The sequence below is a fragment of the Eutrigla gurnardus genome, assembly GCF_963514095.1.
Source record: "Eutrigla gurnardus genome assembly, chromosome: 13".
NCBI classification, from domain to species: domain Eukaryota; kingdom Metazoa; phylum Chordata; class Actinopteri; order Perciformes; family Triglidae; genus Eutrigla; species Eutrigla gurnardus.
The window spans coordinates 12,358,210-12,378,669 of NC_139936.1; the positions used below are offsets into that span (position 1 = coordinate 12,358,210).

The 20,460-nt window shown below is 42.9% G+C and overlaps 1 protein-coding gene across 1 annotated transcript in view; it reads right to left on the reverse strand.

The window, feature by feature from the left end:
- The window catches only part of fbxl17 (F-box and leucine-rich repeat protein 17), a 189,484-nt gene that overhangs the window by 124,652 nt on the left and 44,372 nt on the right, over window positions 1-20,460 (reverse strand). Inside the window, exon 7 of the mRNA XM_084024465.1 lies at window positions 1,506-1,613. Within this exon, the coding sequence (XP_083880591.1) occupies window positions 1,506-1,613 (108 nt within the window). The remainder of the gene's footprint in view (window positions 1-1,505; window positions 1,614-20,460) is intronic.

Genomic DNA, 20,460 nt, shown 5'->3' on the forward strand with positions numbered 1-20,460 from the left:
TACATAAAGACATGACAGATCCTTTAAAGATCAACTGAATCTTAGTTTGTGCTGAACTCGCTGCCGTGATGTAGACACTGTGATGTCACTGTTGTCACTGCTCACAACGAGGTCTGCGGACTAATCTTGAGGAACCGGGTCGTGATTTTTTGGAAAGAGACATTGATGTTGAGTTTTTTGCTTTGAGCACCAAAAGCTGGGTAACATCTAGTCCTATTATAATGAAGAGAAGGCCGACATCTCAATGGCCGATAAAACAATTTAGAGTCATATATAGCACTACAAGTAAGAGGGAAAATGCAAGCATTTTTTATTTCGGGGGGTACTGTCCCTTTAATCTTATTGGCATTATAATTGAATGTATGGCAGATCAGTTGTATTCGATTACATTAAAGGTTGGGGGTTATAAATTTAAAAAATTACAACAGTGTAGTGTTTTTGTTGTGTCAAGTTAAACAAGACGGAAAATATGTTGAATAAGTTCAAATTAACATCCTCATTTCTTTTTAAAAAAGCAAAGAATATATATGAAATGGGAATTATTAACTTGCTGATCTGAACTCCTAAAACTTCACCTTGGTTAATACTGCAATAAATAATAATGAGGTGTGCTGTGCGTGTGGGCGGATGTGTATGCGTCCACCTCCAGGTATGCTAATGCTGTTATGACTGGCTGGCTTCATTACTGTCTGTCTACAATACACTGGCCAAGGTCAGTGGAGGCTGCAGAGATGATAGGGGGGCCAAAACCATGAGCACAAATTAATCTGCTGTTTAATCTAATAATGCAGCGTGGCATCGGGTGTCTCAGTCCTATTAACACAACTGTAATTGCATTTGAGGAGGAATGGATGCGCGCAGCCCACAAGGGTACATTCACACTTGCGTGTAAACCCAAGTATATCGAACACAAATCAAATTGTATTACACAATCGCACACGAGCGCGGACACGCCATACACGGTCACACGCGTGTGCACGCTCGCACATTCTACATGGATGTTACGTTGGGAAAAGGACATAAATCAGGAGAAGAGAAAGGTGCGGTACTTCCAGGCGAATTCAATCCGAGCAATCAGCAGTGTGAGTGCATGTGTGTCCATGTTTGTACGGCGCCGAACAACTTAAAACCACGGCGCCCTGCTCATTAGCATGGTAATGTCCAAACAGCGGGGTGTAGTCAGAACAGCAGCGTATTATTAGGATCCATCTCATTAGGCTTTCATGAGATTTAAAAGTTAACACGAAATAACTTCAAAACTAAGTCGGAGATAAAACACACAGTGAGGTCCCCGAGTTTACTCTCCAAAAGTTAATCTCCCCCCCGGAGACGACGCGCGGCCGGCAGCGACGTGGCGAGCCGGCCCACGGTGACGGGATTACACAAAAAATCTTAAGTCACACTGAAACTTCTGCTGATATTTAATGGTACAAGGAATTCCTCTTAAGTGAAATCAACCATCTCGATGCACGCTGGAGGAACAAAGATGTGTGTGGGATCCTTACCGCGGTAAGATGGATGACTCCCTGGGAGGTCACCGGGCATCCCATGAAGCCAACGAACTGCAGCTCGGGACAGTGCTCTGCAACCGCCCGCACGGACCGATCAGTGACCTGGAGAAGAGAAAGAGAGTTTCTATTAATGAAGTAATGGGGTTCATTCATTCACATTTCCGATGGATTCAGGGTGAGAGAAGACATTTGAAAAACGTTTTTCTTTGCAGTTTGTTTTGGCGAAGTGGCGACTTATTTGCATGTTTTGCATTTGAAGGAGAATGATGATAACGGAAGGAGAGGAGCAGGCCAACAGACAGCGAGAAGAGCATGTCTGCCGAGCAGCGTGGGCGTCTCCCTATGATGGATGGACCGATGGCCATCCCTCACCTCGCTGTCTGCTAACAGCTCATAATGGATCAGAGATCAATGGGGAAGCAGAACATTTCCACCAGCTTCCATTGTAGTCATCAATACGGGTATCGACAGCTACTTCGCCTCCCTCATCACGCTCGACGCCGCAACATTATGTGGGAGATTGTTAGTCCTCTCTGAAGGCTTCCTCAGTGCTTCCTCAAACTCTTCATCAATCGCGGTACGAAAGAAGATGAGAAGAAGCGAGACAGAACAGAGAAAATTGACTCTGCGCTGTGATTTAACAGGAAAATAAAGAAAATACAAACATCAAAGACATTACAGAGACAGAACACTTTTTCCAGGCAACCCTGTCGAAATATTCAATGTTTCTTTGTGAAATTCACAAAGAAAATACATTTGAACACGTGCAAAACGCACATCAACTCATGATAGATGGATATGAACAAGAAACTCTTCAATCTGAACTTAAACATATTTGGAAAAAGAGTTGTTTGCTGAAATCTAATTCTGACATGTTTTGAAAAGTAAATGAAAAGAATGCCTGGACTTTGATGTTTAATAAGAAATACTGAGAGGAAAGAAATGTATTGTACAAGATGGCTCAAGAAGAATAGAGAGCATGGGAAAGAGGCAGATAGGTATTTTGGGTTACAATGTATGATTATGGTAATTTAAATGAATTAGGAACTATTGTAGCACAATTTTTAGATTTTTCAGACAAACTTAAGATGCGCTTTCACCACGTAATTCAGTCCGGTTCAGTTAAGTTATCAGTTCATTATTTTCACATTCCATGAGTAAAAGTTGAGGATGGTACCAATAGAACCACACCGTTCATGGTGATTGAAGGTTGCAAGTGAGCAGAGCTGATACAGGATGGTGAACACTAAAGGAACACAGCATAGAGAAAAGGATCCGGTACCAAAAGTGAGCAGACTACTGTCTAAAAAGACAAATGAAAAAAAAAAAACAATTTCTGTCAAGCTAAAGGAAACTCCATATCTCAAATTTGCAATTACGTGCTGGTGTTGGTGGCTGTTAACTCCTGGAAAAGCCATCAACAAATCTTAAGATCAATAAAAATCAAGTCAACGGAGCAGTTGGAAAAGTCTGCTGTTTACGATGCAGAAAGGATGATTCTTTACAGTGTGAATAATGATTAGTCATAACGAAGGAAGTTTCCAAACAGTGTATCAATCACAGCTCCTCCTGAGGAACTGTCTTTACTGCATGTTAACACACAGCAAGATAGAGCCATACGATTGCAATGGCTGCTTAAACCACTGTTTGTTTATTTGTTTTTTTAATCAAAGTACTAGTGATAAGGAGATTCCGGCCCACATTGGCTACAGAACCTGGTATGATTTCTGTATACAAACCTTAGAAATGATGTGATGAAGATGGACAGAAGGACAAAGCTTACAAGCTGGGAACTATGACAGCCCTAATTAATTAAATTATCTATTTTTAAATCACAGTATGGACGACTGCAATTTTCAAATTGCATGAATGCAACATTTTTTTAAGGGGGAAATGTACGTCAAATTAAAAAAATAAATTAAATAGTATCATGCTGCAGAGATCAAATAAAAAAAAAATCACACAATCATTTGGTGTAAAAATTGTAATTTCATCTAATATGGCAAACAATATCAGTCAAAGTAATTGTAATTAGAGATTTGAACACACGTAAAGCCATGCTCCCTGCCTCACTTCTGTTCATTGATCCATTTGACTGTCTTCCCAGGAACACTGATTACACTACCACTTGTAAGCCTTGTTCATATACTTCCCTCTAATGTTGCCTCACCCTCCCCAGTCTCTCTCTTTCTCCCCGTCTGAGTGTCTTCCTCCCGCCGCCTGGTCTTCCTTAAAGGTTACTGAGTCGAGGCAAAGGAAGATGAAAAACCCAGAGAGACGTTCGAGGGAAAGACAAGTTACAAAAAGAAAGAACGAGGTGGCCATTTATCTTTTACAAAGTCACAGGCAGTGCGGCTTATCTGGGTAAAACACCTCCTCTAACTCTGGTGAGACTCAAAGGTTTGTTTCTCAGCTCATCAGAACCAAGTCAAAGTGCTCGTTAAGTGCCAAATAGTTCGCAAAGCAATGCGACTGCAAATGATTTCCAGTCATAGGTGGGACCGTGGAAATATGTTTTAGCAATGAACAAGGTGTTTGAGAAGGAGGTCTGTATATTTGTGCCGTCTACTGTGGGAAATCTTGACAAAGACATCTTAAGTTAGAGCCGTGGTTCTGCCTCAAACCCCAAGAACTAAACTTGAAGTGACAGCAAAAAGGAGGTGCATTGATGCATTGTGGGGTTTTCTTTTTATGAGCAAAGCCCAGCTTTATGGATGGAAATATCGGTCGGTCGGCCTTCCACTTCGTTCCAGACCATAGACTGTATATGAGAAGTGGACGTAGTCACTGTGATGTCACCCGTTAGTCAATAGACTACGGTTTTGAAGCCTTGAGTTTGGCATTTTGTCAACAACTATTTGTGTGTTTGCTATGAAACGTGGTAAACACATTTATCTCCCATTCAAAATTATTTGGAATCCCTTTTGTCATTCTGTAAATCATAATAATAATCTATTATAGAGAATGTTAGCATTTAGCTGTGCCTGAGAATATCCTTGTAGAGCTGCAAGTGTGGCTGATTGAGATGCTAACCTCTAGATCATCTTGCAGTGACGTCAAGTACACAAATGCATTCTACACAGTATAAGTTGTGGTTTAGTTCGTTTTCAGGAGTGGAAATGATGAGGGAGAAGCCGGTTGCAAGGGAGCAGTGTAGACTGAACAGGCTCCTTCCATCTGTACTTTAAGCCTTTTTTACAAAAGTAATAACATTCCTCACCCAAAGCACAACTGGCTATCCTGGACACAGTACACGTTGTAGTCTCGTTGTACTTGCTAGCTTTGTACAGAACCGTGTTTCAGAGCGATCGATAACCTGATGCACCATAACATTCTACGCCTCAGTTTCGGACCCACCGCACACTTTCCTGCTGTCAGAACAGATTAACAGAAGGTGAGTCAGCGCTCACACTCCGAGACACTGACGCATATGGAACCAGATCTGCCGGGCCAGGTGGAGAAAAGGGGGGAGAGTGGAGTGGAGTTGTCTTTTTGTGTACAAAACATTGGGAGGGAGAAGGAAAAAGCCTCCAGAAGGACCAGTCTGAGCAGAGCAGCTGGTAGGTGAAGTGAGCTGGCCGGAGAAACCCCCCCCCCCCCCACCCCCCCGAACACGGCCTCTGCCAAAAAAACATCAAGGAAAACATTTTCAGGTTGACTACCAGCAGAATCAAAAAGCTACGCAACACCGTGATTCCTTAAATCAGAACCATCTGGGGAAGGAGCAAACGAATCACAGCAGAGGCCACCTCCGGACCGTCTTTCATTCTTTGTGTTTGTGTTGCAAGGGTGTGTGTGTGTGTGTGTGTGTGTGTGTGTGTGTACACTTGTGCGTGAAAGCAGACGAGCACGTTACACATCCACAGTAACTCTCAGCAGGTGAGATGGAAGACAGAAGAGAGAAAAAATAAAAAAATTCTACCGGAGCGGAACAGGCCAGGAGGGCATGTACCGTATCAGATTAAGTGTGTGCGTCTGTGTGTGTGCGTCTGTGTGTGTGTGTGTGTGTGAGAGAGAGAGAATAAGACCATATGGGTTTGTAACTAAGATTGTCTTCAGCCCACAAACACAAAAACCTGTCCCAAATTTCTCTCTGCCTCCCCCCCCCCTCCTCTCCCTCAACCTTTCATGGACTTTGATTTAAAAACATGAAAAGAGACATGGCAGGGCTTTGGAGAGAAAGTGGCTCGCCAAGAGAGGCCTTAAAGCCTTTTAGAAGGGATCTGGTTTAATGATCTCTGGGTGAAGGAGGTAAGGAAAGCAAGTGGGAGGAAAAAAGTGGTCTGGAATGGTGAAAATGCTGCAGTCATAAAGATAGTCTTTGTGTGTGCGTCTTAAAGAGTTGGGAGGTAATTGTTGAGAGTGCTGTGGTAGCGAAAACGGGGTAATGCTGTACGCAAGTGTGTGGTGTTTTTTTTTCTTGTCTGGCGGTCTGTTCTTACAAAACGCTGGGGCAGCACCCTGGGGCCACATCTCATCCAATAAGGGCATTTAAGCTTGTCAATATCGTGTATCATGCAACTCGTTTGACTTCATCGAACGCACGGGCAAAAGAGATGTAGACGGAGACCACAGCAGATCGCAGTCCATCCCTTTCATCCTTTGTTCAAATCGCTGTCTCCCTCCCACCTACTCAAGTTTTACATCCCTTCCTCATTTAATATTGGCTGACTGTCACCAGCAAAAACAACCCTGCAAGAATACACCCTTGTGTACTTTAACTTCTTCCTTTGTGCGTGTTCATCCCGAACACACACACACGCACACACACACACACTATCATCCGTCTGTTTGAATCTCTGATACACAATCACATATACAAGCACCTGCACTAAAACAACACAAATATCCCACGTACACACACACACACACACACACACACACACACACACACACACACACACACACACACACACACACACACACACACACACACACACACACACACACACACACACACACACACACCTGCACACAAAAGAAAATAAAGAAAAAAATACAGAACATGAAACTTCTTTTTCTTTCTTTGCTTTCTCTGATGGGTGACCGGCCAAAAAACTGCGGGAGAGAAACCGTACCTCCTTCAGAATGTTTACTGGTTGCCAGAAACGATTTGTCACTCAAACAAGAACAGGCAGCATCATTAAGTAGTTGCTGAGCTTCAAGGATTTTTAGCGAATGTTCAACAACATGGAAAATGTTGTCTAGACCAAGAAAAGGATGGAATCATGAGCAACTCCAGTATAGATTGCAGAGATCATCAAAGATATGTATTTTCTAATTGTTTTTATGTAACATGTGATTTACTTGGATGCTGAAACACACTGTTGAGCCTTCTCAGCTCTTTGTACACCAAACCCAACGAAACCGTGAAGGAGAGCGGTTAGGAAAGGAATGTTTAAGTCAAGTCAATAAAAGAACCATCCAAGATTCTCCTACACGGTTGGACATACAGTTTATTAGTTTAACACGGGTATCGGCCGATTCCCCAAAGCCCAGGTATCGGTATCGGGAATGAAAAGGCCAAATCAGTGAATTCCTTTTTAAAACATAATTTAACATTAATACTGGGCTTCCATTAGAAAGGTCAGCGTTTGTGACATTTGTGTTAATATTTTACAAAATGACACAAGGTATAATTTTCTGATCCGCTGCAATGAAGGAACCTCACAAACAAATAATGACTAAAACTTCCCATCACAACAAAGTTCCTAACAAAGTTCCATACAGTACTACTATTTCACAAAGATGCTTAAACTCGGGCTACTGAATACCATGATGCCTTTCGGTTACTGAATTACTCCGTGCAATTTTACAGATTTCCAATATTACCCATAAACAAGGACGCAACTGCAGGCCTGCGAGGTGCAAATTGAAGTGGGACGATTTTCATCAAAGTTCTGTTCTTTCCGAGGTAATCATTTTCTCCATAAATACTCTCTTAGGGGTGATATTGCAATGGGTTCATCACAGCTTTGGAGCACGTGCACACACACACACACACACACACACACAAACTTAGTTTCACTAAGTCAGGCACAAACACACACACACACACACCAAACTTTGTCTCTTTTTAAAGAGCTCAGATGGGCTGTATTGACGCTAAGGACTGGTGATCCGGCAAAAATCTAAATGAATACTTATCATCCCCTGTAATATCCAATGCCTGGAGACAAAAGCAACACGGAAAGTCATAAAGTTTTACTACAGCAAGGGAGAGTCTCTTTACTGTGCCGTCTCCGTGCTGATGAGCAGGCACGGTGCGCTAAGTGCAAGGCGGTATGCTTGGAGCTAACGCATGTGTATTGATCAAAAAAGCATCCTGGAGAGCTTTGGCTTTCGCAAAGCTGACTCCCATAAAAAATCGGTCTAAAAACAAGGAAATGGAGATGTGCTTTCTCACATACAGCGGAAATGGACAAGCACACAGGCATACAGAAAGACATGCAGCACAGGCAAGGCCAAGTACAAAGTTTTAGTCTAGACAGATGTGAGCTCGCTGTTTCTCCAGCTTTCCCAGCGTGATGTTTTCCTTGGCCAAACACAGGGACGCGTCATATTTATGAGACGTGATGAGACAGGAACACAGGATGGATCGCGGTGAGAGACAAAGGAGAGGAAGAGGGGAAGGAGGGGTGGGGGGGGGGGGGGGATGAGAGATTTGCAATCGTTTCATGTTAACATAATGTAACTTCGGGTCTCCGGTGTATTGCTTTGGCAAGCTCCAGTGCTTCTTTCATGCCTGTAAATCCTGTCTGAATATGGATGTGACAGACACGCAGTGAGGAAGACGGAGAGGTGGCGCGACAGGCCAAACAAGCCGTGGGTGTGTGTGTGTGTGTGTGTGTGTGTGTGTGTGTGTGTGTGTGTGTGTGTGTGTGTGTGTGTGAGTGTGCATTGGTACGTGAATATGAGAGCAATCTGATCACATTAGAGGCCTGACGGGATGAGGAGCTGTGATGAGAGCTCTGAATCTCCGCCATCTAATCAATCAGTCTAATTAACCGGGCTTTATGAACACTGGGCCGAGCCGCGCAAAGAATCCGTCGACACACAGATTAATAATGATTACTGAATACACTGCAACACATTCTATTAACAATCCGTCTTCACGCCTTATCCAGCGGCTTTGCATAAGAAGCCGCTTCATCGCCAGTCGCAGGAAATCCTCCCGAAAACTTATTAGAGGTTCCTTCTGTCTCCATCAAGTCGTCGAAGCAAATGGAATGCTATTCCCCAGAATTCATTTTGATTTAATGAAGCGTGGCGTTCTGAAAGCGATTCAGTGCGTTTGGATCGTAATGTAATTGTGCGACGTTCATGTCTGAAGGTTGTTGTTTAGTTGTTGTTGTTTTTTTTAAACAATATCATTTAAAACACAGCCATGGACGACACGATGAAACCCCTCAGCGGAGGATGGTTGAACTTTAGAAAACGGTCGCCGTCTATTCTGGTAGAAGTTTAAGACGGGACGGGCTGCTCCCGCCTACCCGTGCCCTCACAGAAGAAGCCAAGCGTGGAAGTCAAAACAGGTCACGGCAGAAAGATCGGCAGCAGCACACGCTCGTTTGTATATTTGTGTGTGTGTGTGTGTGTGTGTGTGTGTGTGTGTGTGTGTGTCAAGTCCTCCCACCAAGCAGACCTTGTGTGGTGTTACCATGACCTGCTGCTGGGCAACAACTGTCGGCGATGACATAAACACTCCCTTACCACTTGACTTCACGAGATGCCACGCTTTGGGCAGCCTGCATTTGGTTTTGTAAATGAAAAGTCTGTGAAACTCTCTCTCTGTGTCTCTTTGTCTCTCTGAGGTTTCAGTGGAAGCAACCAACACATCTGTCACTCTCGGCATATTTTTGCCACTCTTAACCTTTGTGCAGCTCGTTATTTTCAGCCGGATATTGTAGGAGAAAGTGCAGTATGGTCAGGAGGCCAATGTGTAAACACAAAGCAAGTAAAAGGCCACGCTCGCACACTCTTTACACCGAAAAACAGCTAACTGAGAGCAAAGGAGAGGCGAAGCAAATAAGTGGGATTTTGTGACAATGGTGCTTATGTTATTATTCTCAAGCAAGTATGTTTTAAAAGGCAGTGTTTTTTTAGTACGGCTTTAGTAATTTTTCTATAAATTTTCTTGATGGATTGATAAATAAATGACTGTCAGATATAAGTATTGACTTAGTTGCAGTATCATTAACATCAAATCTTTACATTTGAGGAGCTGGTACCAACATGTTTGGCACATTGTTTGGCACCTTTAGACATACCAGCCTGAACTCGGCAGTACGGTCGTCCCCTTTCACCACCTAACACCTACCCAGGGATTCTTCACATAGCCCCGCTGTATACGGTGACAAAAAAAAGCCATGAAATGATCTGAAAAAAGCACACTGTATATTTTTCAAAAATCGAAGCCAGCTCTGAAAGATGACAATGTTTGAAAAATGAAACTCCCAAAATCAATAGATCCACTTTTCTCCAGCTGTGGCCATCTCGGACAAAAAAAAAAAAGAATCCATGAAAAACTTGCCTCGTCCTTTCCACCTATCTCAAAAACACTAAGTGCGGCCGACTTAACTCGAATGACTCTGAAGCCTGAAGAAAGCTGGCATTTTACGTGTTTTTAACGGAAATCAATTAATGTGCTATCCGCACATACGAGCGGCACACACTCCCGCGTCTCACACCCACTTGTCAGGCAATCTTGCCTCGTTGTCATCAGCTTTGATGATGCCTGGAAGACTGAAGTCTGCATGGGTGATCGCCAAAGTGATTGATCACCTCGCTCGTCTGCACCCTCCACTGAAAATTACCTGTCATTTATTCAGTGGCTTAAGCCCTCAGTTTCCCCCGAAGAGTTCCACGCGTCTTATCGTGGCCGTGTGCATGTGTAATTGCACATACAAGTGTGCGGGCAGGGGGTGAGCGTCGGTTCGAGAAGACCCCTACATAGCAGCTTCAACAAGACGCAGAAGGGTTTTTTTGTTCTCGGCCCGCTTCCCTAAAGATCGATAATGCTTTGTTGCATGTCAGACGGAAATCAGGCGCTGCTGCAGAGGAGGCCAAAAGCAGATACTTTACTCTTTCAAATGCAAAGTCATTACACTACATTGTAAAAAAGCCCTCCAACGGTTCTCCCGAGGCTTCAAACCCCGGAGTGTTCTGTTCCCGAGCAACATATCAATAGGTCTTTGTTGCACGTCAGACAGAAATCAGAAGCTACTGCAGAGGAAGCCAAAAAGTCACATTTTTTACTCCTTTAAATGCAAAAGCGGCAACTGTTATTATGCCACATTGTCAAAGCCCTCGAACGCCTCTCTGGAGTTTTCAAATCCCAGCATGCTCTTTTTTCGTGAGCACAAATTCAGCAAAGGGCTCATCCTCAATGTCAACTCACCATATTAGTTCTACGTCCGCGTGCTTTTACTGAGCGAGAGGCCTCAGGCTGATATGCACTACAGAGCGATGAAAGCACAGGCTAGCTCCGTTGCTTTGATGGTCCTGCTCGTAACAAAACATCTATGAAAGCTAAAAAGGTCCAGCAGCATGCGCGGTACAGCAAGAGTTCAGCATTTAAAAGAAGCACTAACAGGTTGAAGTCGATAACCGTTTCGCAAAACAACCACAAATGGCACCGTTTCATAATAGAAACAAACCACTTTCTATTCTTTGTACCCGCTTTCAGAGAAGTCAGGGAAAATGCATTATTGGAAATGCTGCTTCCAAAGCATTCACTCTGCCTATAGCAAGCCATCAATTTACCAGCGTGCCCTTCAGCTTGGGTTTCTAAACAGCACAACACACACACACACACACACACACACACAACACACAACACACAGATTCAACTCCATTCATCAACTGTTAAAAGCTGGCACTTACAATTACATATGGTGGGTTTTTACAGTGAACACTACCGTATAAGAATTAACTTTTCTAATGTTCGCCGCTTCTAGATTATTATTGCTAACATTATTATTTATTTTTACTTATTGATTTTTGTCTTTCTATATATCTATTAGTATTATTGTTATTCTTATCATTATTATTAGGTTCTTAATTATTTATATATGTTATTTTACAGATTTGATGTAGAAACTAAAGTTGCCACAGCAGTCGCACACATAGTCCTTCATCTGTTAAGCATCTGGCTGTTCAAACTTTTACAATGATCTACTGTGGTTTCTGATTACAGACACATTAGTATTCTTGTTTTGATTATATTTAGGATATGAGATTTGCATGCACCATAGAGAAAACCGGTTATTCATATCCTTGTATACATGATTCTAATAACATCCAGGTTTCTGATCATTATACGTAATTGCAGGTTTGTCTTTGACTCCACATGCAGCAAATCTGTTTGTGCAAATCTTTGTTTCTCATAACATGATAGAAATGTTACACGATATTTAAATAAATGGTGAAAGTATGTCGTTCTGAAAGCATCAGCTCTCTTCATGAACGGGTGGCTTGTTGGTGGTCTGTCACTTTGACAAAGAAGTGGAAATCACCAAGAGACACTTAACTCTGAACCTCTTAACCCGTCACTGTTCCCATGGTAACTGCGCAGAACAATCTATCAGGGTGGGCCAGAAATTGACTTTTTAACACTTTGAGCTTTACTTAGAGATCAGTTTTACGTCTCATGCTAATGATGAAAAATGGGACTTAAAGAGGCCAATTGGACCTGGAACAGAATGATAGGCTCGCGCGGTGATGTACCCATCGATGCCTGGCGTTACCGCCACGGCCCGTATTGGATTGTTCTGTTCACCGGCCTATGGAGGGAACCGCTGCCTCTTCTTCTTATCGAAAAAGTACTAACGGTATGGAGTGGGAGCTGGCAACAGCTGAGAGATTCACAAGACGAGCAAACAACAGCTTCACTACTCTCGATCTCTCAGGGAAAACATCAGAACCTTTGAATTTCTCTGACATGACATTGATCTCGTTGGTGGATCTTTGATGTTAATCCTGGCTAAATAAGCTAATCAGCAAATATGACGAGGCTCAAAGTGGTGTGTGTGTGTGTGTGTGTGCGGCTGTGAATTCATTTGTGAAGTGAAAATATGCAACTATGCAAAGAATAGGAAAATCAAGCCCCAAGCCCTTGTGTATTACATGTTAAATCTCAATCTTTAATCTCAACATGACCTTGCTGTGGGTTCTCTACCCCAACTGTTGAATCAATCTGTTATTTTATCCACTTCAGCTTCTAATATCCCACCTCTGCCCTCCCGATTAGCCACCTCAGGTTTCACTTCTCAACGACTAATGACATGAAATCCAGTCAAGCATAAACACGACAAAGAAATCTGGTTAATCCAGCAGGGAAAAATGTATCTTACAACAGATGAAGGAAGCCCGGTTGCTCCGGTTAACTCTTGTTACAGCAAAAGTAGAGTCGAAGGAAGTTCAATTCATGTAAAAACCACAAAATATGTCCAGTGCAAAGGTGATGCCGTTAACTCCCTGAAGAAGAATAACCTATCCAAGTCGAAGCACTGAAACTGTACACTAATTGGGACTGAATGATGAAATTTGAACAAACCTTGAGCTTACAATATGTTTAGCGGTGGGCTTTTATTAATTCCAGAGACCAGTCTCTCTTACTTCGAAACACAATCCAGCACATTGTTGAGCTGGGTCACTTGTCTGAACCTCCTGCATGCCTTTCCACTTTTCTAGCAAGCCATCGGCTTGTCTTCTGTCTCTTAATGTTACCATGAACAAAAGTTGCCTTTCCTGAAATGACCACACCTCACTACACTGAACTGGCCTCTTGTCGCACGTTCTGGGAACCATGCCCTCTGAAAAAAAGCACAGAATGTGGACACAGGTGCAACTTGTTCACAAAGGAAATCTCCCAGATTTACAGAATGAGAGAGAGAGAGAGAGAGAGAGATCAGGCATACCGAGACAAGAGTGGAAGCTGGAGAGACCAGAAGGACATTTCCTGAACACAGGGGGCTCACTAGATGGACAGCAAACAAGTATGTCTGAAGCTCCTTTAACATTTACATTTACATTTACATTTAGGTCATTTAGCAGACGCTTTTGTCCAAAGCGACTTACAATAAGTACATTTGTCAAAAGAAGGAAACAAAGAAACCACGACGTATCATTGCCGATGCAGTAAGAGCTAAAGTTGTATTAGTCATTAGCATTAGTTCCATTCACTAGATTTTTGGAGATTAATTCAATAGTAAGTCATAACTAATAAATCAAACTATTAACCTGTAGTCTTTGTAGGTTTCCATCCATTTGTCTACAGAAAATTGGAAAGAAAAAATCATTTCAGCAGACAACCTATATTCGGTCCTGTTTTTCCAGGGTTGTACCGTTTCTAAGACCAGCTATAGTACAGCGGGCTCTCACTTGAGGCTTCTTTATCCACAGTCTTTAGACAGCAATCCTCCATGCATCATTCCCTCCACCTTGTCAGTGTCACGGTAGGCCAGAGTGACCCGAGGCTGGCCTGAGGGTAGCGGCCTCCTCTGCCCTCATCGCCTCCGGGCATACAGCCTCTGCCTGCTAGGGCTTTATGATTAGAGCTGGAGGTGTTTTGTGGGGACGGTTGACATCCTAAATACTTTGGAGGCGCACACACATCCACATACACATGAGCATCCAGGGTGTTCTGTAATGCAGATGATGGCCAGGTAGGTGACAGTGCCCAGGGCAAGGAAATTAGAAGGGTGTTACATGTTACCGGTGTGTGCAGCTCATTCACAGGGCATTATTCATGCTGATGGTACAAGTAGTGACAGGGTCAGATAACTGCTGTCAGAGAGACGGAGGTGTGATTCAAATAAAGAGCGAGGAGAGAGCGAGGAGGCTTTTTCTCCATATAATGTAGAAGCAAGGCAGCCTGTTACAAAGTGTCTTCCATGCTGGGACTGAATGTAAAGAAAACCCTGGGTCCTATGGCAATTTATCCTTGTCGAGTTCTGACTGGAAAACAACTTTTTCTCATGTGTGGTTAGGGAGCATTCAGAAAAAACGATCACACAGATTTGACACACAAGTGCTGGAAAAAACACGTTGAATGTATTGAATGAAAATACTTCATCATTTCTATAGCAAATTCTACAGTCTGATAGCGGCCACTACAAACATGAAACTTACTTCAACTTGATGCGGACTATTCAGATTCTGGATTTTACACTCTTTGGTTCTAAACTTAGATTTAGAGTTTTTGAAATCCCTTTATTTTCCACATAATATGCTGTAGACCATTATCTTTCCCATTACTGGTCAACTTGACATTAATGTCCAGGAGTTGAATGGGGACTCAACCCATTAGCCTGGCAAATAGCTGGAGAAGTTCACTGGGTGTTTGTGCATTTACATGGGAGACTGACTGATGACTGACAGCAAGAGAGAGAGGGGAATAGACATCAGTGGTAAGCTAATTAGTTCAACACGATGACAGATGGCTAAGGGGTCACTGTTAAACCTTTATTCACTGCCATATTACCCACCTCAGTGCTAATTCTACTAGCTAGGTCATATGCAACATGGCCTGCATAATACATGTGCCTTATAACAAGGCCTTGGGCATCGGCAAACACGTGCCTAACCGATGGAAAAATGAAAAACTGACCTTTTTGTGTTGTTTTCCAACTTACATTGATCAATCATCAGGTCCACAGGCTTTCTGCAAAGTTTGTTAGAGAACCATTGTTCCCTTGGGTGCCGCCGGGTGCAATGGGAGAGCAGGACGAGAGTCAACACACAAGAGAGCCCGAGGGAAAGAAATTTAAACAGAAAAATAGAGAAGGAAAAGCAATGAGAGGGACATCGAGAGTGGTGGATTTGCCTATTAGCAACACGTCGCATGAAAAATTTGCCTATTCAATGTATCGGCACACAAAGTCAAGTGTTTCTTGCACACTTCTATAGGCACAGACACTTGTGCAGATACTTCATTACAACAAGAGAGCTTAGCCATGTACGGGAGAGGAGAGCATTCTCTTGTAAGCTGTGTGCTCATTTTTGTCTAAGAGCTTTCATTGCAAGACAGAACACATCAAGTACAGGTTAGTCCATCTCACCCCGATATAATGTATGAGCAACTACCCACACACACTCAAACACGTGAGCGTTTGAGATGAGAAAACGTGTGCTGGCCTCGACTTCCTGAAACCAAACAGCATTCGTATGTGCCCAGCATGTGTGTTTCCCCGGGGTTTCTACCTATAAAGAAAGGAATCTCGGCCTCTGTGTGTGTTTCTGTGTGTTTGTGTGTGTCCTTCACATATCTAGAAAATGCATTCAAACTACTTCACACTTGGTGGGTGTATTGCTGGGGACCCAAGGATATGCAGTGTCGAAGGTGGTGCAATTTCGACACACGTTCAATATTCATAAACTTTGAATAAACAAGCAGCAGCGGGAAAGGAGGCTCTACCGAGTCGAGCATCATGTTTGCTGCTGGATGCTGGATACACTAATGTTACAACCACACTCTTCTCGGCTTCCCAGGAGTCAACGAGCGATGAGCGGTTCTCACCGCAAGCATCACCTCCGGGGGCCAAGCGACCGTGCCAAGCGGCCCCACCCCGAACAGCCACTGCACTAGGGTTATAAAGCCAAGACATCGCCATTTGGGACAGCGCTCTGTTTTTAACACTCTGACTGGCTTTTCGCCTTGTTGGGACTGAAGTAATGAGCAGACAAACACACATGAGGACGTTGTGAAAAGCAATAGAGCAGTGTTGAAACTGGCATTTGTTGTGGTTTTCTGAAGTTGACGGTAGCCAATTAAATGAGCCATATATGGGATTCAGAGCATTTACATAGCAGCAAACAACTATTTGGTATGTAAAGATATAGTGGAGTAATGTTCAGCAGAGAATGAAGTCGCTCTCCCTCTGTGTGCGTTGCAATCCGAGCTTCTCCTTGTGGGCTGGCTGCGCATCCTTTAATGCATGTTCATGCATATGAGCATGCCCCACAGGCGAGTTCACGGCTGCTGCTCTGCAGAGCGCTCATTCTGCGGCAACGCCATGCGCCCCCCCCCCCCCCCTCTGGTTCCCCTCGGGTAAACACTGTTTGCTCTGTCAGCACTTTTGCTATAGTTTGCACTGTTGAGAGGCAATACAAATGCTCCCAATCTCGTATTTAGTAGACAATTTGAAAATATTTAGTGTATCAATCTTCTCATTCAATGTGAATAGGCATATTTCCCCAAAATGTGTAATTATTCCTTTAATAATAGAGACTCAGTCGAATTTACAACACAATAAAAACGGCAGTTGCCTTCACAGGCATCTGTCTCCTCGGTTTTGTTTGCGATCCCAACACAGTTGCTAAAGATCTTCGCAGATGTCAGGTTGCTAATTTCAAAACAGATTTGTTATTTTAGAAATGCAGTCTCCAACTAAATATGCATTGTTAAGACCTGATCTGAAAACCTCTCACTGAGACGGATCGTCTCTGTGAGAGGAGCAGCGTAATCACGATTTCCTGCCGAAATGCTGAGATGCACACAATCTAGTTTCAGCCAGGTTTATAATCCCTCTGTGGTTCCCCAGCCTTATAGTCCACCATATTAGCGAGGGTAGCTGAAAAGATGGTCTTTGATTAATGGGCCTGGTGTCCAAATGAATTCTATTAAAATAATCAATTAATCAACCTCTACGGCAGTGGGAGAGACACAATTTAAAACAACACATTCTCAGTCAGGAGCAGCTTATTTACAGGCCGCATCATGTTGAAAGAACAGTACGCCCCTGGATGCTTGACAGCAGCAATAATAGATCTGTGTGAGTGTGAAGTCACGTGTGTATGTGTGTGTTAGTTGTACACGTAAACAAGGGCAAAAGCATGGTAACAGAGTAACACCTACTTCCGCCTACTTCCCAGGTTTCGAATGTGAATGATGAAAGAAAGCCGTGAAAAGGATAAAAGATTGGCACATTTACAGGCGGCATTAGAGGGATGCATGAAAATGTGATATTATGGGGCAGGCTGCTGCGGAGTCAGCTCAGCGGGGGTTGACACGGAGATGTGCTATCTTAGGCAATCTTTGTGATATGGTAGGAGGAAAGGAGGCACAGTGAGTCCTTGGTGACTTAACAGCACACTGAAAGACACACACAATTACAGTACGACATTAACAAATACACTTCACAGCAAATCTAAAATCGATTAACCAGTCTCTCAAATATGTCGATTCCCCCACTGTTAGTCGTTGTAAACTTAATATTGTTGTGTTTGGGAACGTTGTCAGACTTTTTTTAAATAGAGATTACTTTATTCTACAAATGATTGATTTGCCAAAAAATACAAATGAATGAACAATTAATGGATGAGTAGATTAACACAAACTAACTGCAACAAGCAAAATGGCAGCATCTCAAATGTTAAGATGATGTACTGAATGTTTTTCGGCTTTCAACTGTTAGTTGGGAAAATAAGTAGTTTGAAGATATTGCCTTGGGCTGTGGGAGCATGTTACAAACCAAACAATGAATAGAGAATCTTCCGTCTAATCATAATAAAAAATAATCATTATTTGCCGCCTCAGTCAAAAAAAAAAAACAGACACGGAACTGCAGACCTGTGAAAATTTTACTTGTGCTGATGCATTGACCATCAACAATTACAACCACTGCCAGGCAAAACAGATGAGAGTGGGGGGAGCTGGGGAGGAGGAAGCAAGGGGGGTATAAAAAAAGAGGATGGAGAAAGAGTGAAGCATTCAAGGCCAGAAATAAGAGAATAGCAAGAGACCAGAGATACAGTTGAGAGCTGCAAATGTATTATTAACAAGCATTCCCTGCTGATTGTGGTATCAACATGTTCACACACACACACACACACACACACACACACACACACACACACACACACACACACACACACACACACACACACACACACACACACACACACACACACACACACACACACACACACACACAGCCAGCTTGGATTAAAAGAAAGTTATGATTAATTCAGTGGGGTTAAGACTTTGATACCCCCACCACCCTCCTGCCCGTTTTGCTGTGAACATCCTCAAACAGTCCACAAACAGCAGAAAGCACACAAAAACATACTTAGCACAAAAACGTCAACACATACACAGAAATTCGCACAAGATAAAGCCGGAGCTCGTCGTCGGCATGGGCACGAAACCTTAATGTTGCCGTTCACACCGCCTGGAAAACGAGTTTTTGAGGCATCAAACGCTCCCATGCATGTGGTCCGCTTCTCCCGTCTCCCTCATCAACTGTATTTCTGAGCTAATCCCTTTGTGAGCCAAAGATCACGGGCATGCTGGGTATTGCCCCCGGGGAAAGACAAGCTTCCAGGAATTGAACAAATTAATCGGAGCACCCAGTGATGAGCTATAGACAGCCCGGGTCAGCCTCCTCCAGTGGACACTGATTCACAATCCCATACCTGTCCAACGCCATTAAAGCCACCACAGACGAGAACCATCTCGAGGCAGTGTACTCGTAGATGTGGAATTCTAATGGCGGCTACACTGGAGTGGCAGTTTTAAATTTAGACGAGCATTTTGATTTGAAGTCAAACTCTTAATCCACTCCTATGAAACAGTCCTGGATGTTTGCTGCCGCTTTATCTGTCAGGATGTAGTGTTTTATAAGGAACACGGTTGGTTCCCTTTATTGGAGGCAGGTTTACTACATATTAGGGGTCAATAACACGATCAATAGAATGGGAAGGGTACAGTGTTGACGTATTGTAAAAGATGTCCATGTATTGTGTTGTAGAGATATCTAGACCATACGGCCCCTGTGAGTGTCATAATAAACACACAGATGTCGTAAACCAGAAATCCTCAGCAGGGGTCTCCGACACCTAGGGGGTCCACAGAGTTACTGCAGGGGGTCCCCGAAAGGATTTGGTCCCTAACTTTTTTTCTTCCAAAAATTAAAATATGTCCAAAAAATGCACATCAATATGAATACAACCTATAATACAGTAAGCAAATATCAATCTTCCTATTTGTTAAATGTTATTTTGTGGAATTGTGATGCAGAAATGCCAATAGAGAATTAAATATGTTCTGTAAATATATGAATCTGTCAACAGTTATTATTTTAATGGCTTAGCATTGTTTCCATCATTACAGTACTTTTAGTTTATTCATGGCATTTATACAATATGTAATAGGGGGTCCGTCCACCATATCACTGTAAGTCAAGGGATCCTTGGCCTGAAAAACGTTGAAGACCTCTGTTGTAAACTATAGGCCAAGCCACACCTGAAGATAAGAAGATAGCAGCTCTCACAGTTTGAGCAGTTTGGTTGAATATTGCAAATTCTTGCCTTTTTTTATATAACCGATGATCTTGAATTGAGATCGCATGGAGCCAGTAGAGGAGTGGAAATAATGTCCCCTATTTCTTTCTCAGACAGCTAAATATGAAGCCTCGGCTATACTTATGAAACTATAACATATTCATATAAAGGTGGTTGCAAAGGTGTGACCTGAGATGAAATTGTGCAGGAAAATGTTTTGATCTTTTACACTCCGTGCAAATTTCTCAATGTCCCATTTGTACAAAGGAAAACAAGGTTTCTGTGGTGTTTTTTTCACTTCGACGGGAACATGTTTACATTCAGCCTGTCCCCAGTGAGACTCAAACGTCTGGTGTACTGAGTGCTGTTACAACAAAGGATCAAATCTTTGACCCAAAACATCAAACACGTCTGGGTCGATCCCATCACTAATGAGAGTAATGAGCAGTAGTCATGAAGGCTTATCTACACTACATTCTCTCTTTTAGTCACTTTCAGGAAAAAGTCAATTTGAATCACAAATACAAAATGTTTTTCAAATTAGTTGAGAGAAAGTGACTTACAGTAAAAACCATTCAATCTCAATATTTATCGACCTGAAAGAAACTACTGTGCAAAACCGTCTGCGGGTCATTTTTCTTTAAGATTACATTACACCGCCATC